This window comes from Ornithorhynchus anatinus, chromosome 2 (genome assembly GCF_004115215.2).
Source record: "Ornithorhynchus anatinus isolate Pmale09 chromosome 2, mOrnAna1.pri.v4, whole genome shotgun sequence".
NCBI lineage: Eukaryota > Metazoa > Chordata > Mammalia > Monotremata > Ornithorhynchidae > Ornithorhynchus > Ornithorhynchus anatinus.
Genome location: NC_041729.1, coordinates 98,889,502 through 98,912,420, shown reverse-complemented (window position 1 = coordinate 98,912,420; position 22,919 = coordinate 98,889,502). Strand labels below are relative to the sequence as shown.

The 22,919-nt window shown below is 55.2% G+C and overlaps 1 protein-coding gene across 2 annotated transcripts; it reads left to right on the top strand.

The window, feature by feature from the left end:
• The first annotated feature begins 5,928 nt into the window (after positions 1 to 5,928).
• HEY2 (hes related family bHLH transcription factor with YRPW motif 2) lies at positions 5,929 to 22,110 on the top strand. Of its 2 annotated transcripts, none has more exons than XM_029058442.2 (5): positions 5,929 to 6,137; positions 9,116 to 9,194; positions 9,341 to 9,424; positions 11,851 to 11,932; positions 19,857 to 22,110. In XM_029058442.2, exons 1-5 carry the CDS (start codon positions 6,055 to 6,057, stop codon positions 20,468 to 20,470), a joined length of 942 nt encoding a protein of 313 aa, XP_028914275.1. In that variant the 5' UTR covers positions 5,929 to 6,054; the 3' UTR covers positions 20,471 to 22,110. The 2 variants fall into 2 exon arrangements, with proteins under 2 accessions (XP_028914275.1, XP_028914276.1); XM_029058443.2 differs by lacking the exon at positions 5,929 to 6,137 and adding an exon at positions 7,438 to 7,478.
• Positions 22,111 to 22,919: the final 809 nt, after the last annotated feature.

Below are 22,919 nucleotides of genomic sequence, written 5' to 3'. Positions count from 1 at the left end.
GTACATATCTTTACCACCCTATTTATTTTGTTTATTTTGCTTAATGAGATGTACATCACCCTGATTCTATTTAGTTGCCGTTGTTTTTACGAGACGTTCTTCCCCTTGACTCTATTTATTACCATCGTTCTCGTCTGCCCGTCTCCCCCGATTAGACCGTAAGCCCGTCAAACGGCAGGGACCGTCTCTATCTGTTGCCGACTTGTCATTCCAAGCGCTTAGTACAGTGCTCTGCACATAGTAAGCGCTCAATAAATACTGTTGAATGAATGAATGAGTACTGTGTGCAGAGCACTGAGCTAAGCGCTTGGGAAAGTACAATACAAAAATAAAGTGTGCAATCCCTGCCCACAGTGAGCTCACGGTCTAGAGGGAGCACATGCACACAAGACAATCTCCAGAATGTGTCTGTTATATTGTTGGATAATACTTCAGGTAACCGCTCTTCCCCACTTCGAAGCTTTATTGAAAGTACGACTCCTCCAGGAAGCTGTCTCTGACTGCGCCTTCTTCTCTTCTCCCACTCCCTTCTGCGCCGCTCTTACTTGCTCCTTCATTTATCCTCTCTCCCTTCCCCATGGCAAACATGTATATACCGGTATAGATCTGTAATTTATTCATTCATTTATTTATGTATCTATTTATTCTATTAATGTCGGTCTCCCCCTCTAGACTGTGAGCTCGTTGTGGGCAGGGAATGTGTTTGATGTTATAACGTGCTCTTCCAAGCTCTTAATACAATGCTTTGCACACAGTCAGCGCTCAATAAATAGGATTCGTAACAATAATGATGATAATAACGATGGTATTTGTTAAACGCTTGTTCTGCGCCAGGCACAGTTCTAGGCGCTGGGGTAGATACAGGGTCATCAGGTTGGAAACGGTCCCTGTCCCACATGGGGCTCACAGTCTTAATCCCCATTTTACAGATGAGATAACTGAGGCCCAGAGAAGTGAAGAGACTTATCCAAGGTCACATAGCCGACAAGCGGCGGAGCCGGGATCAGAGCCTATGACCTTCTGACCCCCAGGCTCATGCTCTATCCGCTACGCCACGCTGCTTCTCTACAATTATACATTATATAGTATGTGCTTTTCATTCGGTCGTATTTACTGAGCGCTTACCGTGTGCAGCGCACTGTTCTAAGTGCTCGGAAAGTACAATTTAGCAATAAAGAGAGGCAATCCCTGCCCACACTGCGCTTAAAGTCGAGAAGGGGGGAGACAGACACCAAAACAAGTAAATAGGCATTAGTATAAAAAAATAGAATTAGAGATATATGCACATTAAAACAAGTAAACAGGCATCAATATAAATAAACAGAATTATAGGTATGTGCATGTGGGGTGGGGAGTGGGGGGGGAAGGGGAAAGGGAGCGAGCCTGGGCGACGCGGAGGGGAGGGGGGCTGAGGAAAAGGGGGGTTAGTCTGGGAAGGCCTCTTGGAGGAGGTGAGACTTCGGTAGGGCTTTGAAGAGGGGAAGGGTGGTTGTCTGGCGGATTTGAAGAAGGAGGGAGTTACAAGTCAGAGGTAGGAGGTGGGCCAGGGGTGGACGGCGGGGCAGGCGAGCACGAGGCCCCGTGAGGAGGTGAGCGGCGGCAGAGGAGCGGAGCGGGCGGGATGGGCCGGGCCGGAGAAGGAGAGAAGGGAGGTGAGGTAGGAGGGGACAAGGGGACGGACAGCTTGGAAGCCAAGAGTGAGGAGTTTTTGCTTCATGCGAAGGTTGATGATAGGCGACCGCTGGAGGTTTTTGAGGAGGGGAGTGACATGCCCAGACCGTTTCTGTAGGAAGATGATCCAGGTAGCAGAGTGAAGTAGGGACCGAAGAAGGGAGAGACAGGAGGTTGGGAGGTCAGAAAGGAGGCTGATGCAATAATCCAGTCGGGCTAGGATGAGGGATCGTACTAACGTGGTAGCGGTTTTGATAGAGAGGAGAGGGCAGATCTTGGCGATGTCGTGAAGGTGAGAACGGCAGGTGGTGGTGACGGATCGGAAGTGTGGGGAGAATGAGAGCGCCGAGTCGCGGAGGACACCGGGGTTGCGGGCTTGGGAGATGGGAAAGTCAGGGAGAGGACAGGGTTTGGGAGGGAAGATAGGGAACTCTGTCTTGGACATGGTGAGTTTTCGGTGGCGGGAGGACATCCCAGTAGAGATGTCCTGGAGGCAGGAGGAGATGCGAGTCTGAAGGAGAGAACGGGGGAGGAGATGTGGATTTGGGTGTCATCGGCGTAGAGATGATAACAAGCCGTGGGAGCGGATGAGTTCACCGAGGGAGTGAGTGTAGGTGGAGAACAGAAGGGGACCTAGAACTGACCCTTGAGGAACCCCAACAGTTAGGGGATGGGGGGTGGAGGAGGAGCCCGCGAAGGAGACGGAGAACCAACGGCCAGAGAGAGAAGAGGAGAACCGGGAGAGGACGGAGTCCGGAAACCAAGGTGAGATAAGGTGTCGAGGAGAAGGGGACGGTCCACAGTGTCAAGGGTAGCCGAGAGGTCGAGGAGGATTAAGGTGGAGTAGGAGCCGTCGGATTTGGCAAGGAGGAGGTCACTGCTGGCCTTTGAGAGGGCCGTTTCGGTGGAGTGGAAGAGCCGGAAGCCAAAATTAGAGGGGGTCCAGGAGAGAGTTGGAGGAGAGGAATTTGAGGCAGCGAGACGGGGCAATAACTGGAGGGGCCTGTGGGGTCCAAGGAGGGTTTTTTTAGGATGGGAGAGACATGGGCATATCCGAAGGCAGAGGGGAAAAAGACGTTGGAGAAAGAGCGGTTGAAGATGGAAGTTAAGGAGGGGAAGAGGGAAGAGACGAGAGTTTTTATAAAGTGCGAGGGAATGAGGACCGATAATCCCCTTCCGAGTGCTTAGTGCAATGCTCTGCCCGCATTCATTCATTCATTCATTCGATTGCATTTATTGAACGTATACTGTTGGCAGGGCACTATACTAAGCGCTTGGGAGAGGACAGTGCAACAATAAACAGTGATGATCCCTGCTCACAGCGAGCTCATAGTAAGTAAGCATTCAATAAATACAATTGACTGACTGACTGAATGACTGACTGACTGACTGACTGAATGAATGAATGGCTGACTGACTGATGAATGAATGAATGAAGACTGGCGAATGACTGAATGAATGACTGAATGACTGTGCAAATGAATGTATGAATGAATGACTGGTTAACTGACTGACTGACTGAATGAATGACTGGCTGACTGACTGATTGAATGACTGACTGACGATGAATGAATGATTGACTGACTGAATGACTGACTGCAAAACTAACTCTCTTCCCCTCTTCAAAGCCCTTCTGAGAGCTCACCTCCTCCAGGAGGCTTTCCCAGACTGAGCTCTCCCATTCCTCCCCGTTCCCCTTACTCCCTCCCTCTGCTCTTGCCCCTTTCCCTCCGCAGAGCAGTTGTGCATATTTGTATATATTATTTTTTATTCTATTTATTTTATTATGTGTATATATGTCTATGATTCTATTTATCTATTTTGATGATATTGATGTCTGTCTACTTGTTTTGCTGTCTGTCTCCACCTTCTAGACTGTGAGCCCGTTGTTGGGCAGGGATGGTCTCTATCTGCTGCCGAATTGTACATTCCAAGCACTTAGTACAGTGCTCTGCACACAGTAAACGCTCAATAAATATGATTGAATGAATGAATGACAATGAATGAAGGAAGGAAGGACAGACTGAATGACTGACTGACTGAATTAATGACTGAATGAATGAATGACAATGAAAGAATGACAGACTGGCTGAATGGCTAACAATGAGTGACTTACTGACAGTGAATGAATGATGGACTGACTGAATGACTAACTGACTAATTAATGACTGGCTGAATGACTGAATGAATGACTGAGTGAACGACCGAATGAATAACTGAACGGATGAGTGACTGACAATGAATTTATGATGGACTGACTGAATAACTGAATGAATGACTGACTGTGAGCCCACATTACTGGGCAGGGACAGTCTCTATCTGATGCCGAATTGTACATTCCAAGCGCTTAGTACAGTGCTCTACACACAGTAAGCGCTCAATAAATACTTTTGAATGAATGAATGACTGGCTGAATGATAGACTAAATGAATGACTGACAATGAAAGAATGGCAGAGTGAATGAATGAATGGCCGAATGAATGAATGAATGAATGACCGAATGAATGAAGGACAATGAAAGAATGATGGACTGACTGCATGAATGACTGACAATGAAAGAATGACAGGCTGAATGAATGAATGACCGAATGAATGGCCGAATGAATGAATGACCAAATGAATGAAGAACAATGAAAGAGTGATGGACTGACTGAATGAATGACTGACAATGAAAGAATGACAGACTGACTGAATGAATGACAATGAAAGAATGATGGACTGACCGACTGAATGAATGAATGAATATGAATGAATGACAGACTGACTGACTGAATGACTGACTTAGTGAATGAATGACTGAGAATGAAAGAATGACGGACTGACTGACTGACTGAATGAATGACTGGCTGACTGACTGAATGAGTGACTGGCTGAATGAATGACTGAGAACGAAAGAATGATGGACTGGCCGAATGACTGGATGACTGACTGGCTGAATGAATGAATGACTGATCATGAAAGAACGATAGACTGGCTGAATGACTGACTGAAGGAGTGACTGGCTGAATGAATGAATGACTGATCATGAAAGAAGGATGGACTGGCTGAATGACTGACTGACTGACTGACTGACTGACTGACTGAATGACCGAGAATGAAAGAACGATGGACTGGCTGAATGACTGACTGAATGAGTGACTGGCTGAATGAATGACTGAGTGACTGACTGAATGACTGACTGACTGAACGACTGAGAATGAAAGAATGATGCACTGGCTGAATGACTGACTGAATGAATGACTGGCTGACTGACTGAATGAGTGACTGACTGACTGAATGACTGACTGACTGAACGACTGAGAATGAAAGAACGAGGGACTGACTGAATGACTGACTGAATGACTGAGAATGAAAGAATGAGGGACCGGCTGAATGACTGACTGACTGAATGACGGACTGACTGAATGACTGACTGACTGAATGACTGACTGAATGACGGACTGACTGAATGACTGACTGAATGACTGAGAATGAAAGAATGATGGACTGGCTGACTGACTGACGGACTGACTGAATGACTGAATGACTGAGAATGAAAGAATGATGGACTGGCTGACTGACTGACTGACGGACTGACTGACTGACTGAATGACTGAATGACTGAGAATGAAAGAATGAGGGACTGGCTGAATGACTGACTGAAGGAGTGACTGACTGAATGAGTGACTGGCTGAACGAATGACTGAGTGACTGACTGAATGACTGACTGACTGAACGACTGAGAATGAAAGAATGATGCACTGACTGAATGAATGACTGGCTGACTGACTGAATGACTGAATGACTGGCTGACTGAATGACTGAGAATGAAAGAATGATGGACTGGCTGACTGACTGAATGACTGAGTGAAGGAGTGAGCGGAGGCAGGGACGGAGGGCGGGACTGCCTGGGGGAGGGAGGGTGGGTCCCGGGTCCCTCCCCGCCCCCCTTTCCCCCCTTCCCTCCTTCTTTCCCCCCCTCCCTCCCTCCCTCCCTCCCCCCGCGGGCCCCGGCGGTGCGGCGGTCGGGCCGGAGCCGGGGCGCTTTCCCACGCTGGCCGGCCCAGACCCCGCCCCCCGCTCCCCCCCTCCCCTCCCCCCTAAGCCCCGCCCCCCTCCGGGCCCGGCCACTCACCGACCGCCGCTCGCCCGGGGGGGGCGTGGCCTCCCCTCCCCGGCGGCCAATAGGCGCGCGCGGGCGGGCCGAGGGGGCGGGGCCCCGGGCGCGCGCGATGGGGGGGGGGGCGGGGTCCCCGGGCGCGCGCCGCCGGAGCCGGGCGGCGTGGGAAGGACCGGACCCCGACGCCGCCGGCGCTGCAAACGCCGCCAACGCTCCCGACGCTCCCAACGCTCCCAACGCCGCCAACGCTCCCCTCGCCGCCGACCCCGGGCGGCCCCTCCGACATGAAGCGCCCGTGCGAGGACACCACCTCCGACAGCGACCTGGACGAGACCATAGACGTGGGCAGCGAGAACAACTACTCCGGGTGAGTGGGACGAGCCGGGGACCACCGTCAAGCATCACCCTCGTCGTCGTCGTCGCGATAACGTCGGTCGAGCGCGTACTCTTGTGCTAACCGCGTCGGACGCGGCCCCCGTCCCAGGCTCACTGTCTCCCTCCCCGTTTTACAGAGGGGGGAACCTGGGAAGCGCTTAGTATGTGCCGGCCGCTGTACTGAGCGCCGGGGTGCCCGCAAGGTAGCCGGGTCGGACGCGGCCCCCGTCCCAGGCTCAGTGTCTCCCTCCCCGTTTTACAGAGGAGGGAACTTGGGAAGCGCCTACTATGTGCCGGCCTCTGTACTGAGCGCCGGGTTGGATCCGAAAGCCGGGTTGGACGCAGCCCCCGTCCCAGGCTCAGTGTCTCCCTCCCTATTTTACAGAGGAGGGAACTTGGGAAGCGCCTACTATGTGCCGGCCTCTGTACTGAGCGCCGGGTTGGATCCGAAAGCCGGGTCGGACGCAGCCCCCGTCCCACTTGGGCCTCACTGTCTCCCTCCCCGTTTTACAGAGGGGGGAACCTGGGAAGCGCTTAGTATGTGCCGGCCGCTGTACTGAGCGCCGGGGTGCCCGCAAGGTAGCCGGGTCGGACGCGGCCCCCGTCCCAGGCTCAGTGTCTCCCTCCCCGTTTTACAGAGGAGGGAACTTGGGAAGCGCTTACTATGTGCCGGGCACTGTGCTGAGCGCCGGGGTGGATCCGAAAGCCGGGTCGGACGCAGCCCCCGCCCCACCTGGGGCTCACGATCTCCATCCCCCCTTTTACAGGGCAGAGAACTTTAGAAGCGCTTACCATGTGCCGGGCACTGTGCTGAGCGCCGGGATGGATACCAAAGCCGGGTCGGACGTAGCCCCCGTCCCACTTGGGCCTCACTGTCTCCCTCCCCATTTTACAGAGGAGGGAACTGGGGAAGCGCCTACTATGTGCCGGCCACTGTACTGAGCACCGGATTGCCCGCACACCAGGCGGGTTGAAAACAGCCCCCGCCCCAGGCTCACTGTCTCTATCCCTATTTTACAGAGGAGGGAACTTGGGAAGCGATTAGTATGTGCCGGGCACTGTACTGAGCGCCGGGGTGCGAAGAAGCAAGCCGGGTCGGACGCAGCCCCGTCCCACTTGGGGCTCACGGTCTCGCTCTCCATTTTACAGAGGAGGGAACTTGGGAAGCGCCTAGTATGTGCCGGACGCTGTGCTGAGCGCCGGGGTGGATCCAAAAGCCGGGTCGGACGCAGCCCCCGTCCCGCTTGGGGCTCACCGGTCTCAGTCCCCGTTTTACAGAGGCGGGAACTTGGGAAGCGCTTACTACGTGCCGGGCACCGTGCTGAGCGCCGGGGTACGTACCAGCAAGCCGGGTTTGGGCACAGCCCCCGTCCCACGTGGGGCCCACGGTCTCGATCCCCGTTTCTCGGATGGGGTGACCGAGGCGCGGAAAGGTCGAGTGGCTCGGCCGAGGTCACACAGCGGACGAGTGGAGGAGCCGGGATTAGAACCCGTGACCTTCCGACTCCCGAGCCCACGCCCTAGCCGCTAGGCCGTGCTGCTTCCGATACCTGAGGGGAGATACTCTCGTCAGGCAGTGAATCAAGGGTGTCTGTCCAGGGCGTCCTGTGTGCGGATGATGAGCTGTGCTGAGCGCTCAGGAGAGTACAGCGCAAGAGTTGGTAGACACGTTCCCTGCCCCTCAAGGAGCTTTCTCTCCAGGCGGCCTCGGAGCCGGTAAACCGAGTCAGCGAGAGCCCTCCGCTCCCGAAGCTCGGGGGCTACCGGCGCGGGGTCTCCCGAGTCGGGGTCCCCCGGGGTTCAGAGGGTGAGGCGACCAGCCGCCGCCCACACGGGAACGGGCTTGCCCCCGGGCTCCGGCGCCAACAACCCTCCGCCGACCCCTCTGCAGGTCAGAGGAGGCTCGGCCCGGCCCGGCCCGAAGTGGCAAGCGCCGATCGGTGCTGTCTATTGAGACTGAGCTCGTGGTGAGCGCGACATAGGTCTGATGTTATAGGGTGCTCTCCCAAGCGCTTAGTACGGGGCTGCGCGCACCGCGAGCGCTCAGTACGTACAACGGATAATAATCATGATTGCGCGCCTTGCGTCCCGAGCCCCCTGCCTGGGCGAGTACAAGATCCCCGCCCTCGAGGAGCTTGGGTCGATTAGATGGTTGACCCGAGGAGTCCCCTTTCCCAAGATAAATTCAGCCCTTCCCGCGCTCCTGAGATAAATCGATCCATCGACGATACTTATCGAACGCTCGCCGTGTGCGGCGGACTGTGCTAGGCGCTAGTGGGTCCCGCAGCCCTCGGGGGCCAAGGGGTTTCCTCTGCTCCCCGGGAGGATTTTGGAAAAGCGGGAGGGGACCCGTTTGGTTTGAAGAGTGGCTGACAGATGCCTCCCTTGTGGACATGTGACACCCCCTCCCCCCCACCTACCCTCACACACGCGTGCACACACACGCGTACACGCACTCTCACACGCACCCTCGCCCTCCCACCCACCGGCCCTCGGTGTGACAGGGGCGCCTTACGTGACCTCTCTTTTAAAAATAACTCGGCCTCGCCCCGCGCCGGGGAAACGGCGATGTGAGCGATTTCTGCTGACCTTTGAGAGCTCCGCGGGGGCGTCGGGGTTGGGGGGGGGGGGGGGCGGGGGGTCACTTGAAGCCGCCGGAACCTTCCGTTCGGCCCACGCTGGGGTCGGTCGGGTCGGCGTGCCCCGGGGTGACGGATAGAGAGGGGGAGGCGTCCAAAAGCTGTCCCTCCACAGTGTGGAGGCTCAGAGGGGGCCTGGAGGGAAGCCGGGGGGGGGGGGACGTTAAGGGGAGAAGCAGCGAGGCCGTCGTTACCGTGGGATTTGTTCAGCGCTTACTACGCGCCAAGCACACCGGGGCGGACACGGGACCATCAGTCCGGGCCCGCCTCGGGTCGTGCGGAGAACGATGTCGTGCCGCGCCGCACCTGACGTTCTCCTACTCTCTCTCAGGCGAAGTACCGGTTCCGTGATTCGATCGGATTCCCCGACCACCACGTCTCAGATCATGGCCCGAAAGAAAAGGAGAGGGGTATGTGTTTTCCAAAGTTTCCTTTCACCTAACCCCGGGCCGACGTCACCCGGGCCGCCTCTTTCTCCGTCCTGCGTGATTTGGCCCTCCGAGCGTGCGTGCGTACTCACTTTTTTTTGTTGTTTTGCTTTGTGTCTCGGGACTAGATAATAGAGAAGAGGCGACGGGACCGTATAAATAACAGTCTGTCAGAGTTGAGACGACTCGTGCCGACGGCTTTCGAGAAACAAGTAAGCCGCTATTCCCCTTCCACGTCCCCTCCCTGCCCCCCGATTTTTTTTTTTTTTCCAAGGGTCCTCTCGTCTGGTAATGTCAGTTCTCTCTTTAAAGCTCGTTAAAATAATATTGTATGTGTCCTGATCTGGCACAAAGCAGCCATTTCAATAAAATGCTTTGTTGTGGCAAAACTATTAAAAACATAATCCATCGTGAAGCTGAAAAACATTTCCATCCTTTTGCTTATTTTTCCCTCAAGGGGAACAAGCCCTCTTGCCGCCTCTGTTCTTTCTATGAATACCAGTGGTGGTTTTATTCAAAAATGTGCACAATGTAGCACACTTCAAAAAACCTATACTTTACTTAAAGGGCGCTTCGGTCTCGACCTCTTTTCATTTGATTTCAACTCTCTCTGATATATTTTTTTTTTTTTTTAAATAAGAGCCATTACCGGACTAGCCTCTTCCAACCAGATTTCCTAAAACACAGACAGGTTTATCAAGCCGCTCGCTGATGTGAACGGGGGGGATTAGTACTCGCTGTGAATTTTTTTGGCCTTCTCTCGGACGTTCACATCCCCGCCAGATTTAAGCACGTAACAACCCCGCTCCGGTCAAATGCGAACCTGCGTTTTGCAAGGGAGTGTTTGCGCGGTTGCAAAAAAAAAAAAAGCCCGGTGGTTCTGAGCCGGAGCGTTTTGTTTATTTCTTCTCAACTTGTCTCGGAGGTCCAAAAGAAGCACCATTCCCCCCACCTGCGCCCGGCTCCTGGCAGCGGAGCATCGTTTCGTAGGAGACGGCCGGGGAGACGGTGGCCGGGTTTTAATTTTCGTTCCAGCGGGGGCGAGGGGCGGCCGTGGTTTACTCCATTTTATCGTTCGCTCCCCGAACACCACGGAGGTTCTATAACTGAGCCTGCGAGCCTCTGGAAGTGGCGGAGCGACGGGCAGTTGGGTGTTCTTAGTCGCTGTTCTTTGAAGCCTCTCGTGCTGAATCTGGATTAACGTCGGGGAAAGGGAGGAATGCAGAACCCTATTAAACGTAGGATTTTAATGCAAGAGAAAAGCACTTAGAACGGCGTCAGACCTCTGTGTGCCCGGACAGCAGATCTCCCTTCGGATGAAAAGTCAATGTGGGAAGCGATTCTTCGAGAAAAAAAGACGAGGGACAATGTCTGCCCTCTTGGGGCATTAGAACGTCACTCATCTGGGAGGACGAGGGACAATTTCTGCCCTCTCGGGGCATTAAAACATCACTTATCTGGGAATTTTTTTTTTTTTTTCAACTTCAGCTGATGCAAGTTTGCAGAACACTGAGGGTCACGGGATTTTGCTCTACCTTTTTTTTTTCCTTTTTTTCTCTCCTTTAAATATTGACTTAAAGCAACCCAAGGCTGAGAAGGCAAACCTCTGTTCCCTGCTTATTGTAAACACATGGATCTCCCTTTTCCCAAGCTGGGTTACCGAAAGCCGGAGGGGTGGGGATGGGCGAGGGGGAGGCTCGGTCAGACCGGGAATGGGAGAAGATCCTGGGGGTGGCGAGGGGGTAGAGGGGTTACCCGTCCCCCGAAACGGTTGAAATGTCGGAATGGAAACACGGATTGCTTTTCCATCTTTTTTATTTATTTTTCTTTTTAATGTCGGTGGGAGTGTGGGGGAGATGAGCTTCCACAGGAGGTCTCCCTCGTGGGCCAAATTGTGTTTCGATTGACTTTCCGACGGGGCCGGCTCATCTCCTCGGCGTTCCGATGCCGGAACCCCCCTCCGCCCGCCGAGTCGGGACCGGAGAGGGACCGTAGGATCCGACCGCCATCGAGGATTTGGGGATATTTTCCACCACCTCCCTGGATTTTCTCATCGGCGTCTTTGGTTTTTGTTTTTGTTTTGTTTTGGGGCGGGGGGCGGGGGGAGGATTTCTCGGAATTAACGTCCACAGTGACATCTGCTGGCGATGGCCATAAAGATCCCTCCGAGATCCGGCAAATCTCGCTCCTGGGATGGCCACCCTTCCGCACCCCTAGCCGGCCCACCCGTTCGATCGGTCGACCGGTCCGCGATATCTACGGAGCGCTTCCCGTGATGGGGGCGAAGCACCCCGGCGAAGCGACTGCTCTGCCTCCGCCGCCTCTGTGCGATTTCACCGCCGCCCCTTTAGCCTCGGAGGGGCTCGAACCCCGGCCCTGGACGGAGCGTGCCGTTCCGGAGATGTCAGGCGGAGCCGACGCGCTTCCCGGGTCAGGCCCGCGTAACTTATCCGAGTCGACGTCGGCCGAGCCCGGGCCTCGGCGGGACCGGCGGCGGGGTTCGGGGGGCCGGGTCCGTCCGGGAGGAGACTCCGGGGAAGGAGAAACCAGAGAGCGTGGGCCCGATGGGGGATCTGAGGCAGGCTCGGTTGGAACCCGCCGGGCTGGGAAGGCTCACTGTCTCGTCTCTTCCCTCAAGGGCTCTGCCAAATTGGAAAAGGCGGAAATACTGCAGATGACAGTGGACCATCTGAAGATGCTGCAGGCAACGGGAGGGAAAGGTAAGAGACTGACCGGTTCGGGTTTTGGGGGTGTTTTCCTCTCCAGCTTTCTTCGAGGCTCCCTCGCCCTCCCCCTCTGTCTCCCCTCCCTCCTTTTTCTCTTTGTCTCTGAGCTTCTGTCTCTCAACCTCGGTCTCTCTGCGTCTCCGTCCCCTCTCCCCTGTCTCCTGTCTCCCTCTGTCTTGACTATCGGGAGGGAATCGCGGCCCACACTTCTTTTGCCGGGCATGATAGGCGGCTGCAGATTAAAGCCTGTGGAAATCAATGCTAATGGCAGGATTGAACTCGTGGGAAAGAACTCCTGAAACAAAAGAGCCACTTGACCCTGGGCTTGTGTTTGCTTTCATAGCACTGTGGGAGTGGAGGTCCTATTCAGTAGCCGCCCGGAGGGGGTGGGATTGGGGCTTCGCAGAGCCCTGAAACCTGCCCGGAGAGACAAAACAAACACACAAACAGCCAAACAGAAACAGGAGGTTTGGGGCCAACAATGACGAGGCACAAAAACCTGGGTCTAGGTGGAAAAGCCCGTTTTGCTCAGCCGGGGCCCAAGGAAGTGAATCCACAGGGATTGGCATTGTCGTGCGTGTGCACGCGTTTCCTTTCTTTGGCCGCGGGATGATGGAGAGGGAGAAGCTTTGTTTTCAGTGCTGGAGGGGCAAAACTCCTCCTGCAGAGTCCTTCCTTATTCATTCATTCAGCCGTATTTATTGTGCCCTTACTGTGTGCAGAGCACTGTACTGAGCGCTTGGAAAGTACAATTGCCCAATAAAGAGAGACGATCCCGGCCCACACCAGGCTTACGCTCTAGAAGGGAGGAGACAGACCTCCAAACCCAGAAACTGACGTCAATATCAGAGACCTGAGTGGAGCACCCAACCTCCACCTCTAATCCGCTGATCTTGTGTGATAATGTTGGTATTTGTTAAGCGCCGACTATGTGCCGAGCACTGTTCTAAGCGCTGGGGTGGATACAGGGTCATCAGGTTGTCCCACGTGAGGCTCGCAGTTCATCCCCATTTTACAGATGAGGTAACTGAGGCCCAGAGAAGTGAAGTGACTCGCCCACAGTCACGCAGCTGACGAGTGGCAGAGCCGGGAGTCGACCCCGTGACCTCTGACTCCGAAGCCCAGGCTCTTTCCACTGAGCCGCGCCGCTTCCCCCAGCACTTAGCTCAGTGCTTCGGTACAGGGTCAAACCTTATGGAGCACCCAAACTGGCTAACGCTGTCCCCGGGCTATCAGCAGCCGCCGGGGGTGGACCGGGGGCCTAGGAGAGCAGTCAGTCAATCCTATTTATTGAGCGCCTCCTGCATACGAGCCGTCCTGGCGTCCTCGGTCCGTGGACGGACGGGGGGGGTCGGGCTGTTGTTGGTTCTGGAGTGGCCTCCCCGCAGACCAGTTCCCGGGGCCACGGAGAAAGCGGGCCCTGTGGCTACCGGGCCCCGGTGGCCGTTGATTAATCCGGCTGGTAGGATGGTGGGTGGGGTGGGGAGGAGCCGAGGATGCGGCGGGAAGTGATCCCGATCCAGTGATCCCGCCCCGCCTCCAGAATTCACCGTGGATTCCCTCCGGCGGGCGAGGTTCTGGCTCCTGCCCGGTCAGGACGGGTTTGATTTACAGCGTCCCCTTCAGCTCGGTCCCCTTGGGCCCCTCGGTCCCCTTGGCTGGTGCCACTCCAGGGCCTGATTTAGCCACCGCCTCCTTTTTTTTGGAGCTGTCTCCCCTACAGTCTCTGCCTCTCTCTGTCCTCCGATCGCCCCGAAGAGACGGGTGGTGTAGGGGAAGGAACTGTGGTCTCGTCCCAGCTCTTTGCCGGGCCTACGGTATGACCTGGGGCGAGGCACTGAACGCGCCCGGTGCCTCGGTTTCCTCACCCGTAAACTGGGGACCATAGCCTCCGCCTCGCCCCACCGACAGGGGTGATATGAAGGTAAAATGGGATCCTGGAAGTGAGAGCCCTAGGGGAGATTAGAATCAGGGAATTATCGCCCCGGGTCCTCTCTCCCCCGGCGGGGAAGGAGAGTTCTCCAGGCACCGCGTACACACAGACACAGAACACACACCAACAAAACAGTCTAGATGAGGGCTTCAGAGACGGGCCGTTTTGTTGGTCAAGCACTCTTTCTCTGCAGAAATACCTTTTTCTTTCTAAGCTGGCTTCCCTGGTCCCCGGGCTCATTCATCCCCGGGCCCCTGATCCCGCTATTCTCCTTTCAGGAATTTACACTTCGGGCTGGGCCTTCCCTGTGGCGTCCTCCGGGTAGTTTGGTTAATCTGATGAGCTTAATTAGGTTCATTATAGACTCAGCACATGTGTCATCGGTCTTTCCCAGCCCTCATCCTTTTGAGGGTTTGGAGCTGTTGTTTTTCGTAATTGAACTCTCCGTCTAGGAATTTGGGGATAATTAGGGGACAGCTCCTCTCCAGATCCCTTTGATGACAGGTTTATGAAAGGAGTCCATATGGGCCGGGACCCTGATGGAAATCCATTGTCGGCCACCTTTCTAAAGCACTCCCTCTGTAACCGACGGCTAGGCTAGTGAAGGGCCCGACAGCGGGCCCGGCTCCGCCACCCGTCTGCTGTCTGATCTTCTTGGGCGGGTCGCTTCGCTTTTCCGTGCCTCGGTTCTCTCATCTGGAAAATGGGGACTGAGCCCGGGAGGCCCGCGTGGGGCCGCGTCCAACCTGATTATGTTGTCTCTACCCCGGTGTTCAGCACGGTGCCTGACGCGTAGTAGACGCTTAACAAATACCATTAAAAGAAAAACAGAAACACCATATGTGCGACGAAGGGAGAACAGCGTGAGGGAAGAGAGATATCAATCAGGCCCCGGGGTGGAGCGGGCGTTACAGCTACACAGTTCCCCGCTACCTGTCGCTGCTGTTCATTTCTTCAACCGCTGTTGTGTTGTTTGTCTCCACGGGACGGGGGTTACCTCTCCATTCTTTTCCGAAAGGTCACCTACACGACCTGGGCTTTTGACTACCCGATCTTCAAGCGTAAGGGCGCTTACTGCCCGTCGTACTGGGAGACCTCTGATGTTGTTAGTAGTGTGTACGGTAATAGATGAAGCAGCGTGGCTCAGTGGAAAGAGCACGGGCTTTGGAGTCAGGGCTCATGAGTTCGAATCCCAGCTCCGCCACTCGTCGGCTGTGTGACTGTGGGCGAGTCACTTCACTTCTCTGTGCCTCAGTCCCCTCATCTGTAAAATGGGGATTAAGACTGTGAGCCCCACGTGGGACGACCTGATTCCCCTCTGTCTACCCCAGCGCTTAGAACAGTGCTCGGCACATAGTAAGCGCTTAACAGATACCAACATTATCATTATTATTATTATTATTATTAGATGAAGTAAACGAGTAACGCCCTGAATTTGTTTAGTGCTTTGGGGAAGCAGCATGACCTCGTGGAAAGGGCACGGCCCTGGGAGTCAGAGGACCTGGGTTCTAATCCTGCTTCGGCCAACTGCCTGTGACCTTTGGCAGGTCACTTCACTTCCTTCTGCCTCAGTCACCTCATCTGAAAAGTGGGGATGAAATTCCTATTCTCCTTCCCGCTTGCACTGTGTGCCCCGTGTGGGACAGGGACTCTCTGATCAGATTATCCGGTAGCTACCCAAGCACTTAGTTCCTGGCACATAAGCGCTTTCCGAATATTGTTATTACTGTTATTATCGTTATTATCGTTGCCGTTGTTTTCCAAAGCAGTTCTGCATCCGTCACCTCCTTTTATCCTCACCGCATCCCCGTGAGGCCAGGAAAGGTGGAGATTAGTATTACCATTCTACGGGCAAGGAAACCGAGGCCCCGAGAAGCGAAGCGACTTAAAGCGCAGAGGAGGGTGGGTCTTCCGGTTCTCTCGTGCTCTCCCAAGTGCTCAGTACAGTGCTCTGCCTGCAGTAGAGAAGCAGCTAGCCTCCTGGAAAGAGCACAGGCCTGGAAGTCAGAGGACCTGGGTTCTAATCCTGGCTCGGCCATGTGCTTGCTCCGTGACCTTGGGCGAGTCACTTCACTTCTCTGTGCCTCAGTCTCCTCAGCTGCAAAATGGGCGTTATCCGGTCTCCCTCCTACTTATGACCGTGTGAGTCCCATTTGGGACGGGGACTGTGTCTGACCTAATTAACGTGTACCTACCACAGTGCTTAGAACAGTGTTTGACACATAGCAAGTACTTAACCGATACCATAAAACAAAGTAGGTGTTCAAGAAATCAGATCGACGGACCCGCTTAAAGTTACCCAAAGTTACTCCAAGCTAAGCGAGGATGAAGACTGTGAGCCCCACCTGGGACAACCTGATGACTTTGTATCCACCCCAGCGCTTAGAACAGTGCTTGGCACATAGTAAGCGCTTAACAAATACCATCGTTATTATTATCATTACCCACCGGGGCAGAGGCGTGGCTGGGACTAGAAACCAAGTCGCCAGACTCCCGGGGCCGCACTCGGACTCCTAATTCACGATCTGGGGCGGCTCGGCCGGTAGTCGCATCCTTAGCGGGGAGGGCCGTTTGGAACGGACTCCGGGGAAAGCAGACATTTCCCTGCAGCGGGAGTTACAGCCCGCAAGCAGCTCCGTAAGCTGCGAGCTCTTGGACACAGACCGGGCTTTCGTGTCCTGGGTCTTCAAATTAGTTACCGAATTACATAGAAAAACTCATTTTGTTTTCATTGAGACGCTCTTCCTGCAATGTAATGACAAGATGTTTTCAGTTTGCAGTTTAAGTAAGCCAGCATGTCAAGAAACATTTATGCCTGCACTAAGCAGATGATATCCTAGTACATTTCTAAGGAAATGTACTGTCAAGTCTTGGAGCTTAGGATCTCTGGTGTACATGCCAACGCAGGAGAGAAAGGGGCAGGAACTTGGAGTCCAGCCCTTTAATCTTCCACCCATTGTGTGTGCGTGTGTGGGGTGTGTGGGGTGTGTGTGTGTGTGTGTGTGTGTGTGTGTGTAAGAGAGACAGACAGACTCTGGGTCTGGATTACCATGGAAAGCCTCGCTTTGGAATTTCCCAAGCCCACAAGACAAGAGGAGAGGCACCATGCTGGGTTTTTGAAGAGCCTGAAACACGGATGTTCTTAATTCTTTTCCTGCACTTGAGCCTCGGTTAGTAGCGTATTGCGTTACTCCGGTCCACGGCCCGTGTAAATTACAAAGCGCGGGGTTTTTTTTTTTTTTTTAAGCTCCTACAAAGGCAGATCATAAATAGCCGGGGCAAGCGTTGTAGCCAGACCCCCACGGAGGAGGAGAAGGGGTAGGCCCGTTAGCTTATCGCCATCGTTTAGTCAGTTGCCTGCCGGGGCTGGTTAGAACACACTGCCTGGTGGGGGGGAGCCCCGGGGGACTTGTGGGGGACCTTGGGGGTAGAACACTGTACCGGACGCCTGGGACACGTAAGCCCGAGAGCCATCCCTGCCCTCGAGGAGTTTAAGGCTCAACTGGGGGAGGCAGGTAGGCCCGAACTGATGAATGCGTGGTCGCCGAAAGAGCGTGAGATCAGCCGTAAGGTCGAGGGGATAAATAAATCATCAGCAAAGAAACCCACCAGTGTACTGGCACACCGAAGTGATTGGGAGGCAGGGATCGTCTCTCTCCGTTGCCGAATTGTAACTTTCCAAGCGCTTACTACAGTACCGCAAACACGGTAAGCGCTCGCTAAATAGGACTGAATGAATCACGAGGAAAGATGAGGGAGGGGAGGAATCGGGGAAGGTGGGTTTTTGGAAGGGGAAGGGGTGACGGAGAGGGGTCCGGGTTCATCCGTTCGATTATATTTATTGAGCGCTCGCCGCGTGCAGAGACCGGTACTAAGCGGTTGGGAAAGTACAATACGGCAATAAAGAGAGACAATCCCTGCCCTCGAGGAGCTCACCGTCTAGAGTGGGGAACCTCAATATAAACAGGGGTCACGATAAATAAAGTTCCGGATTCATATATAAGTGCTGTGGGGCGGGGAGGGGGGGAAAGAGCAGAGGGGCGAGCCAGGGTGTGGATTTGGGGCGGGCATTGGCTTCTTCTCTCTGTAAACTCGCCCCTCGAGACTGTAAGCTCGTTGTGAACAGGGAAGGTGTCTATCACGTGGGGTACTCCCCCAGGCGCATAGTACAGCGCTCTGCACACAGAAAGCGCTCAGTAAACATAACCGATGGATTGACCTCCCTGCCTTTTGTCTCTCCCCTCTCCAGTCCATGCTTCACCCCGCTGCCCAGATCATTTTTCCAGAATATCATACCGCACACATCTCCCCCTTCCTCCGAAACCTCCAGTGGTTTCCCATCCACCTCCCTCCACATTCTACCGAAACTCCTTCCCTCCCGCTTAAGGCCATCAATCACCTGGCCCCGTCCTACCTCGCCTCGCTGCTCTCCTACTCTAACCCAGCCCGCGCGCTTCGCTCCTAATAAGGATAATAATGTTGGTAATTGTTAAGCGCTTACTATGTGCAGAGCACTGTTCTAAGCGCTGGGGTAGATACAGGGTAATCAGCTGGTCCCATGTGAGGCTCACAGTTAATCCCCATTTTACAGATGAAGTCACTGAGGCACAGAGAAGTGCTTGGCACACAGTCACACAGCTGACAAGTGACAGAGCTGGATTCGAACCCATGACCTCTGACTCCCAAGCCCAGGCTCTTGCCACTGAGCCACGCTGCTTCTCTGCCAACCTACTCTCTGTACCTCCATCTCATGTCTCTCGCCGCCGACCTCTGGCCCACCTCCCTCCTCTGGCCTGGAACGCCCTCCCCTTCCTATTCGTTCGTTCATTCAGTAGTATTTATTGAGCGCTTACTATGTGCAGAACACCATACTAAGCGCTTGGAATGAACAAGTCGGCAACAGATCGAGACAGTCCCTGCCCTTTGACGGGCTTACGGTCTAATCGGGGGAGACGGACAGACGAGAACAATGGCAATAAAGTGGCAAATTATTATTCCCATTATTATTCCCAACAGTAATAATAATAATGTTGGTATTTGTTAAGCGCTTACTATGTGCCGAGCACTGTTCTAAGCGCTGGTTGTCCCACGTGGGGCTCACAGTCTTAATCCCCATTTTACAGATGAGGTAACTGAGGCATAGAGAAGTGAAGTGACTTGCCCACCGTCACACGGCTGACAGGTGGCGGAGCTGGGATTCGAACTCATGACCTCTGACTCCAAAGCCCGTGCTCTTTGCACTGAGCCACGCTGCTTCTCTGTGTTCCCATCCGACAGCCCGTCACTCTCCCCACCTTCCAAGCCACATTAAAATCGCAACTCCTCCGAGAGGCCTTCCCCGACTACGCCCTCATTTCCTCTACCCGCCCTCCCCTTCTGCCTCGCCCCCGGACCCGCCTCTGTGCCCCGTCGTACGCTCGATATTCACCCCACCTTCAGCCCCGCAGCCTGTAAGTGCTTAGAACGGCGCTTTGCACACAGTAAGCGTGCAGTAATTCGATTAAATGTACGCACGTAACCTTACCCTCTGCCATTTCCTCCGTCTCTAATTGATTTCAACGTCTCTGTCCCCCGCCGCCCCCCGTAGACTGTAGGTTCTTTAATTTCGTTCATGGCATTCGTTAAACGCTTACTGTGCGCCGGGCACTGTACCGAACTCCGGGGTCGGTACCAGCTAATCGGGTTGGACCCGGTGCACGTCGACCGTGGGGCTCGCCGTCGTTACCCCCCGTCTTGCAGATGAGGAGACCGAGGCACAGAGAAGTTAAGCGCCTTGCCCCGGGTCGCGCGGGGATCGTGCCAACCGACCGTACCCTGCGGCGCTCCCCCGGCCGCTTAGTTGACGATGGTTGGAATTGGTTAAGCGCTCACTAGGTGCCAAGCACTCCTCTAAGCGTTCGGTGCTCTCCCCACGGGAGGCGCCCGCGGAGATCGCGGACGGGCGGACGGGATGATCGACGGCCTTCCCCTTTCTCCCGTCTCCAGGGTATTTCGACGCCCACGCGCTGGCCATGGATTTCATGAGCATCGGCTTCCGGGAGTGTCTGACGGAAGTGGCCAGGTACCTGAGCTCGGTGGAGGGCCTGGACGGCGCCGACCCGCTGAGGATGCGCCTCGTCTCCCACCTCAGCACCTGCGCCTCGCAGCGCGAGGCCGCGGCCATGACGTCCCCCTTGGGCCCGCACCCCCACCCGCACCCCTTCCACCCCCACCACTGGGCCGCCGCCGCCTTCCACCCGCTCCCGGCCGCCCTGCTCCCCCCCAGCGGACTCCACGCCTCGGAGGGCCCCCCGTGCCGCCTCTCGGCCGACTCGGGCCTCCGCGGGCCTCCGCCCGGCAGCCTGGCCCCCTGCCTCCCGCCCCTGTCCGCCTCGCTCCTGTCCCTCTCGGCCACCGTCCACGCCGCGGCCGCGGCCGCCGCCCACAGCTTCCCGCTGTCCTTCGCGGGCGCCTTCCCCCTGCTGCCCCCCGCCGGGGCCGGGGCCGCCGTCAGCCCCCCGCTCCCCGCCTCGGCCGCCTCCAGCCCCCAGCAGGCCGGTTCCGGGGGCGCGAACAGTAAACCCTACCGGCCCTGGGGGACAGAAGTGGGCGCCTTTTGACGCGCGCCGGGCCCCCCCACCCCACCCCCTCGCCCGCTCCCCCACGAGGCCGACCGCAGGGACCGTCCGTGGCCGAGGCCGACCGTCCTCCGTCTCCGAGCCGGCGTGAAGAAGGCCGAGCGGGGCCGAAGCCACCCAGATGCCCGAGCGACCACCCCGGACCGGGAACGCTCTTCCTCCCTCCGAGCGGAAACAGCGCCGCGTCGTCGCTCTTCTGATTCTTCCTCCTCCTCTTCCTTTCTTTTTCCTCCTTTCTTTTTTCCATTTTTTGTTCGGCCTCGGGCATCTTTCTAACCCACACCAGTGGCTCTTGAAAACTTCACACTCCTGTTCCCGTTTTAGCGGTTTCCTGGGAAACAGATAGAGTCTAGAGCTCATTTTTCAGCTATGCATCGTGATGTCCGCGGACGGGAAAAGGAAATATCCCTTCCAAGTTCTCCAGAGGTAGAACGACAGCCGCGCACACACCACCCACACACTCGCGCACACGAAATAGTTCCGAGTTTCACAAGTGCCTAATATGAAGAAGCGTTTTCTTCCAAAGCCACGAGCGTTGCACAAGAGCGAACGGCAGATGGGGGAGAGGGGAGGAGGGAGGCGGCAAGTCACCGGGCCCCGGACGTGTGATCCCTTCCCGGGGATCCCCGTTGAATCCCGGCGGTTTCGTAGCCCGGGAGGAGGCAGGGCGGCCCCATTCAGGTGAAAAACGAAGCCCGACGATACCCGGTTTTCCGTCGGCGCCCCGACTCGCCCGACGGCGAGATCACGGGCAGCGTCGAGAAGGACGATTCCCCCTCGGCGTTCGGAGCGACCCGCTCTGCAGCGCTACCGTGGGCGCGTTTGGGCCTTTTTTTGGTTTTCAAACGCCTTAAAACGAGGGGCCGTCGTGTATCCGCCCCACCGAGGGATCCACGGAGCGAGCGGCTGACGGCCAGGCCGCCTCCGTAGAGTGGGCTGACCGCAAGGGGCCGGAGTCATCCACGGTTCCGAGGTGGCGGTGGCCGTCTTCGGGGTGGCTTTCCCCGTCCGTCTCAAGCCCGCCCTTCTTCCTCTCGGAGGGAAACCGCAGGCTCCCTTCCCCGCCGAGCCTTCGGAGACCGTGGTCTCTCCGGGGACGGCGGGGCGAGGACAGAGAGGGAAGACCAGGGAAAGAGGGGACGGGGGTTTAAGCTCACCCTTTCCGAAGCCGACTTGGATCCCAAGCCACGATGAATGTATTCAAGTGAGTTGTTGGTAAATTATTGTTTCGTTTCGATCCCCCGGCCCCGCCTTCGGTCAGAACCCAGGTGATGAGAGAGACGGAAGGGAGTCATGTTCGGGTTCATTTTTGTTGTTTTTTTGGCTTTTGTTTTATGACAAAAAACGTAATCTCATATTACATTGAATCAAGCACGTGAGATTTTTATGTTTGGAGAACTAAAGAGACACAGCATGTACTATTATGCACTTGAATTCTCTGCTGTGTGGAGAAAGCAATAAACCTTAAGAGAATGTTAAACATTATGCAAAATATACTTTAAAATATTTGTTTTAAAAATACTGTACCTAGTCTGTTTCCCGTCTTTTTCCCCCATTACTCTGTAACCTTTTTCTATGCAAAATTCTGTACATATCACTAATTAAATGAAGTCCTTTTTGACTGCGTTTTGTGGCCACTGCAGAGGGGGACATCGAAAGGAATTTATTCGTGCTAATTACTGGGGTATCTGTTGGGTACTTTCTAAGCGCCAAGCTCTGTCCTAAGCGCAGGAGTAGATACAAGACGTGAGGAGGGATACAATCCTTGTCCCACGTGGCAACGTGGCCTCGGGGATAGAGAAGAGGCCTGGAAGTCAGAAGGACCTGGGTTCCAATTCCGGCTCTGCCGCGTGTCGGCTCTTGGGACCTTGGGCGAGTCACTTTGGTTCTCTATGCTTCAGTTCCCTCATCTGTAAAGTGGGGATTCAATAGCGGTTCTTCCTCCTGCGTAGATTGTGACCGCGTAGACTGTGTCTGACCTAATTATTTTGTACCTTCCCTGGTACTCAGAACAGCGTTCGACACATAGGAAGAACTTCACAGAATACTATCGTTATCATTACGAGGCTCACTCAAAGCGGGAGGGAGAAAAAACAGGTATTTCACCCCCACTTTACTAGACTGTAAGCTAGTACGCGACAGCGCCCGGGGAGAGCGTCTACCAACTCTGTTATGTGGCATGTAACTCTCCTAAGCGCTTAGTGCAGTGCTCTGTACTCAGCAAGTGTTCAGTAAGGAACGATCGATTGAGTTTACAGATAAGGAAGCTAAGTGACTTGCTCAAGGTCACACGACAGGCAAGCGACAGAACAGGGATTAGCACCCAGGTCCTCTGACTCCCAGGCTCGTTCTCCTTCCGAAAAGTCCGGTCTGCCCGCCTCCCCTGGGCTGACCTTTCGGCTCCTGGCCGCCTTTCCTCCTAACCGGGTCC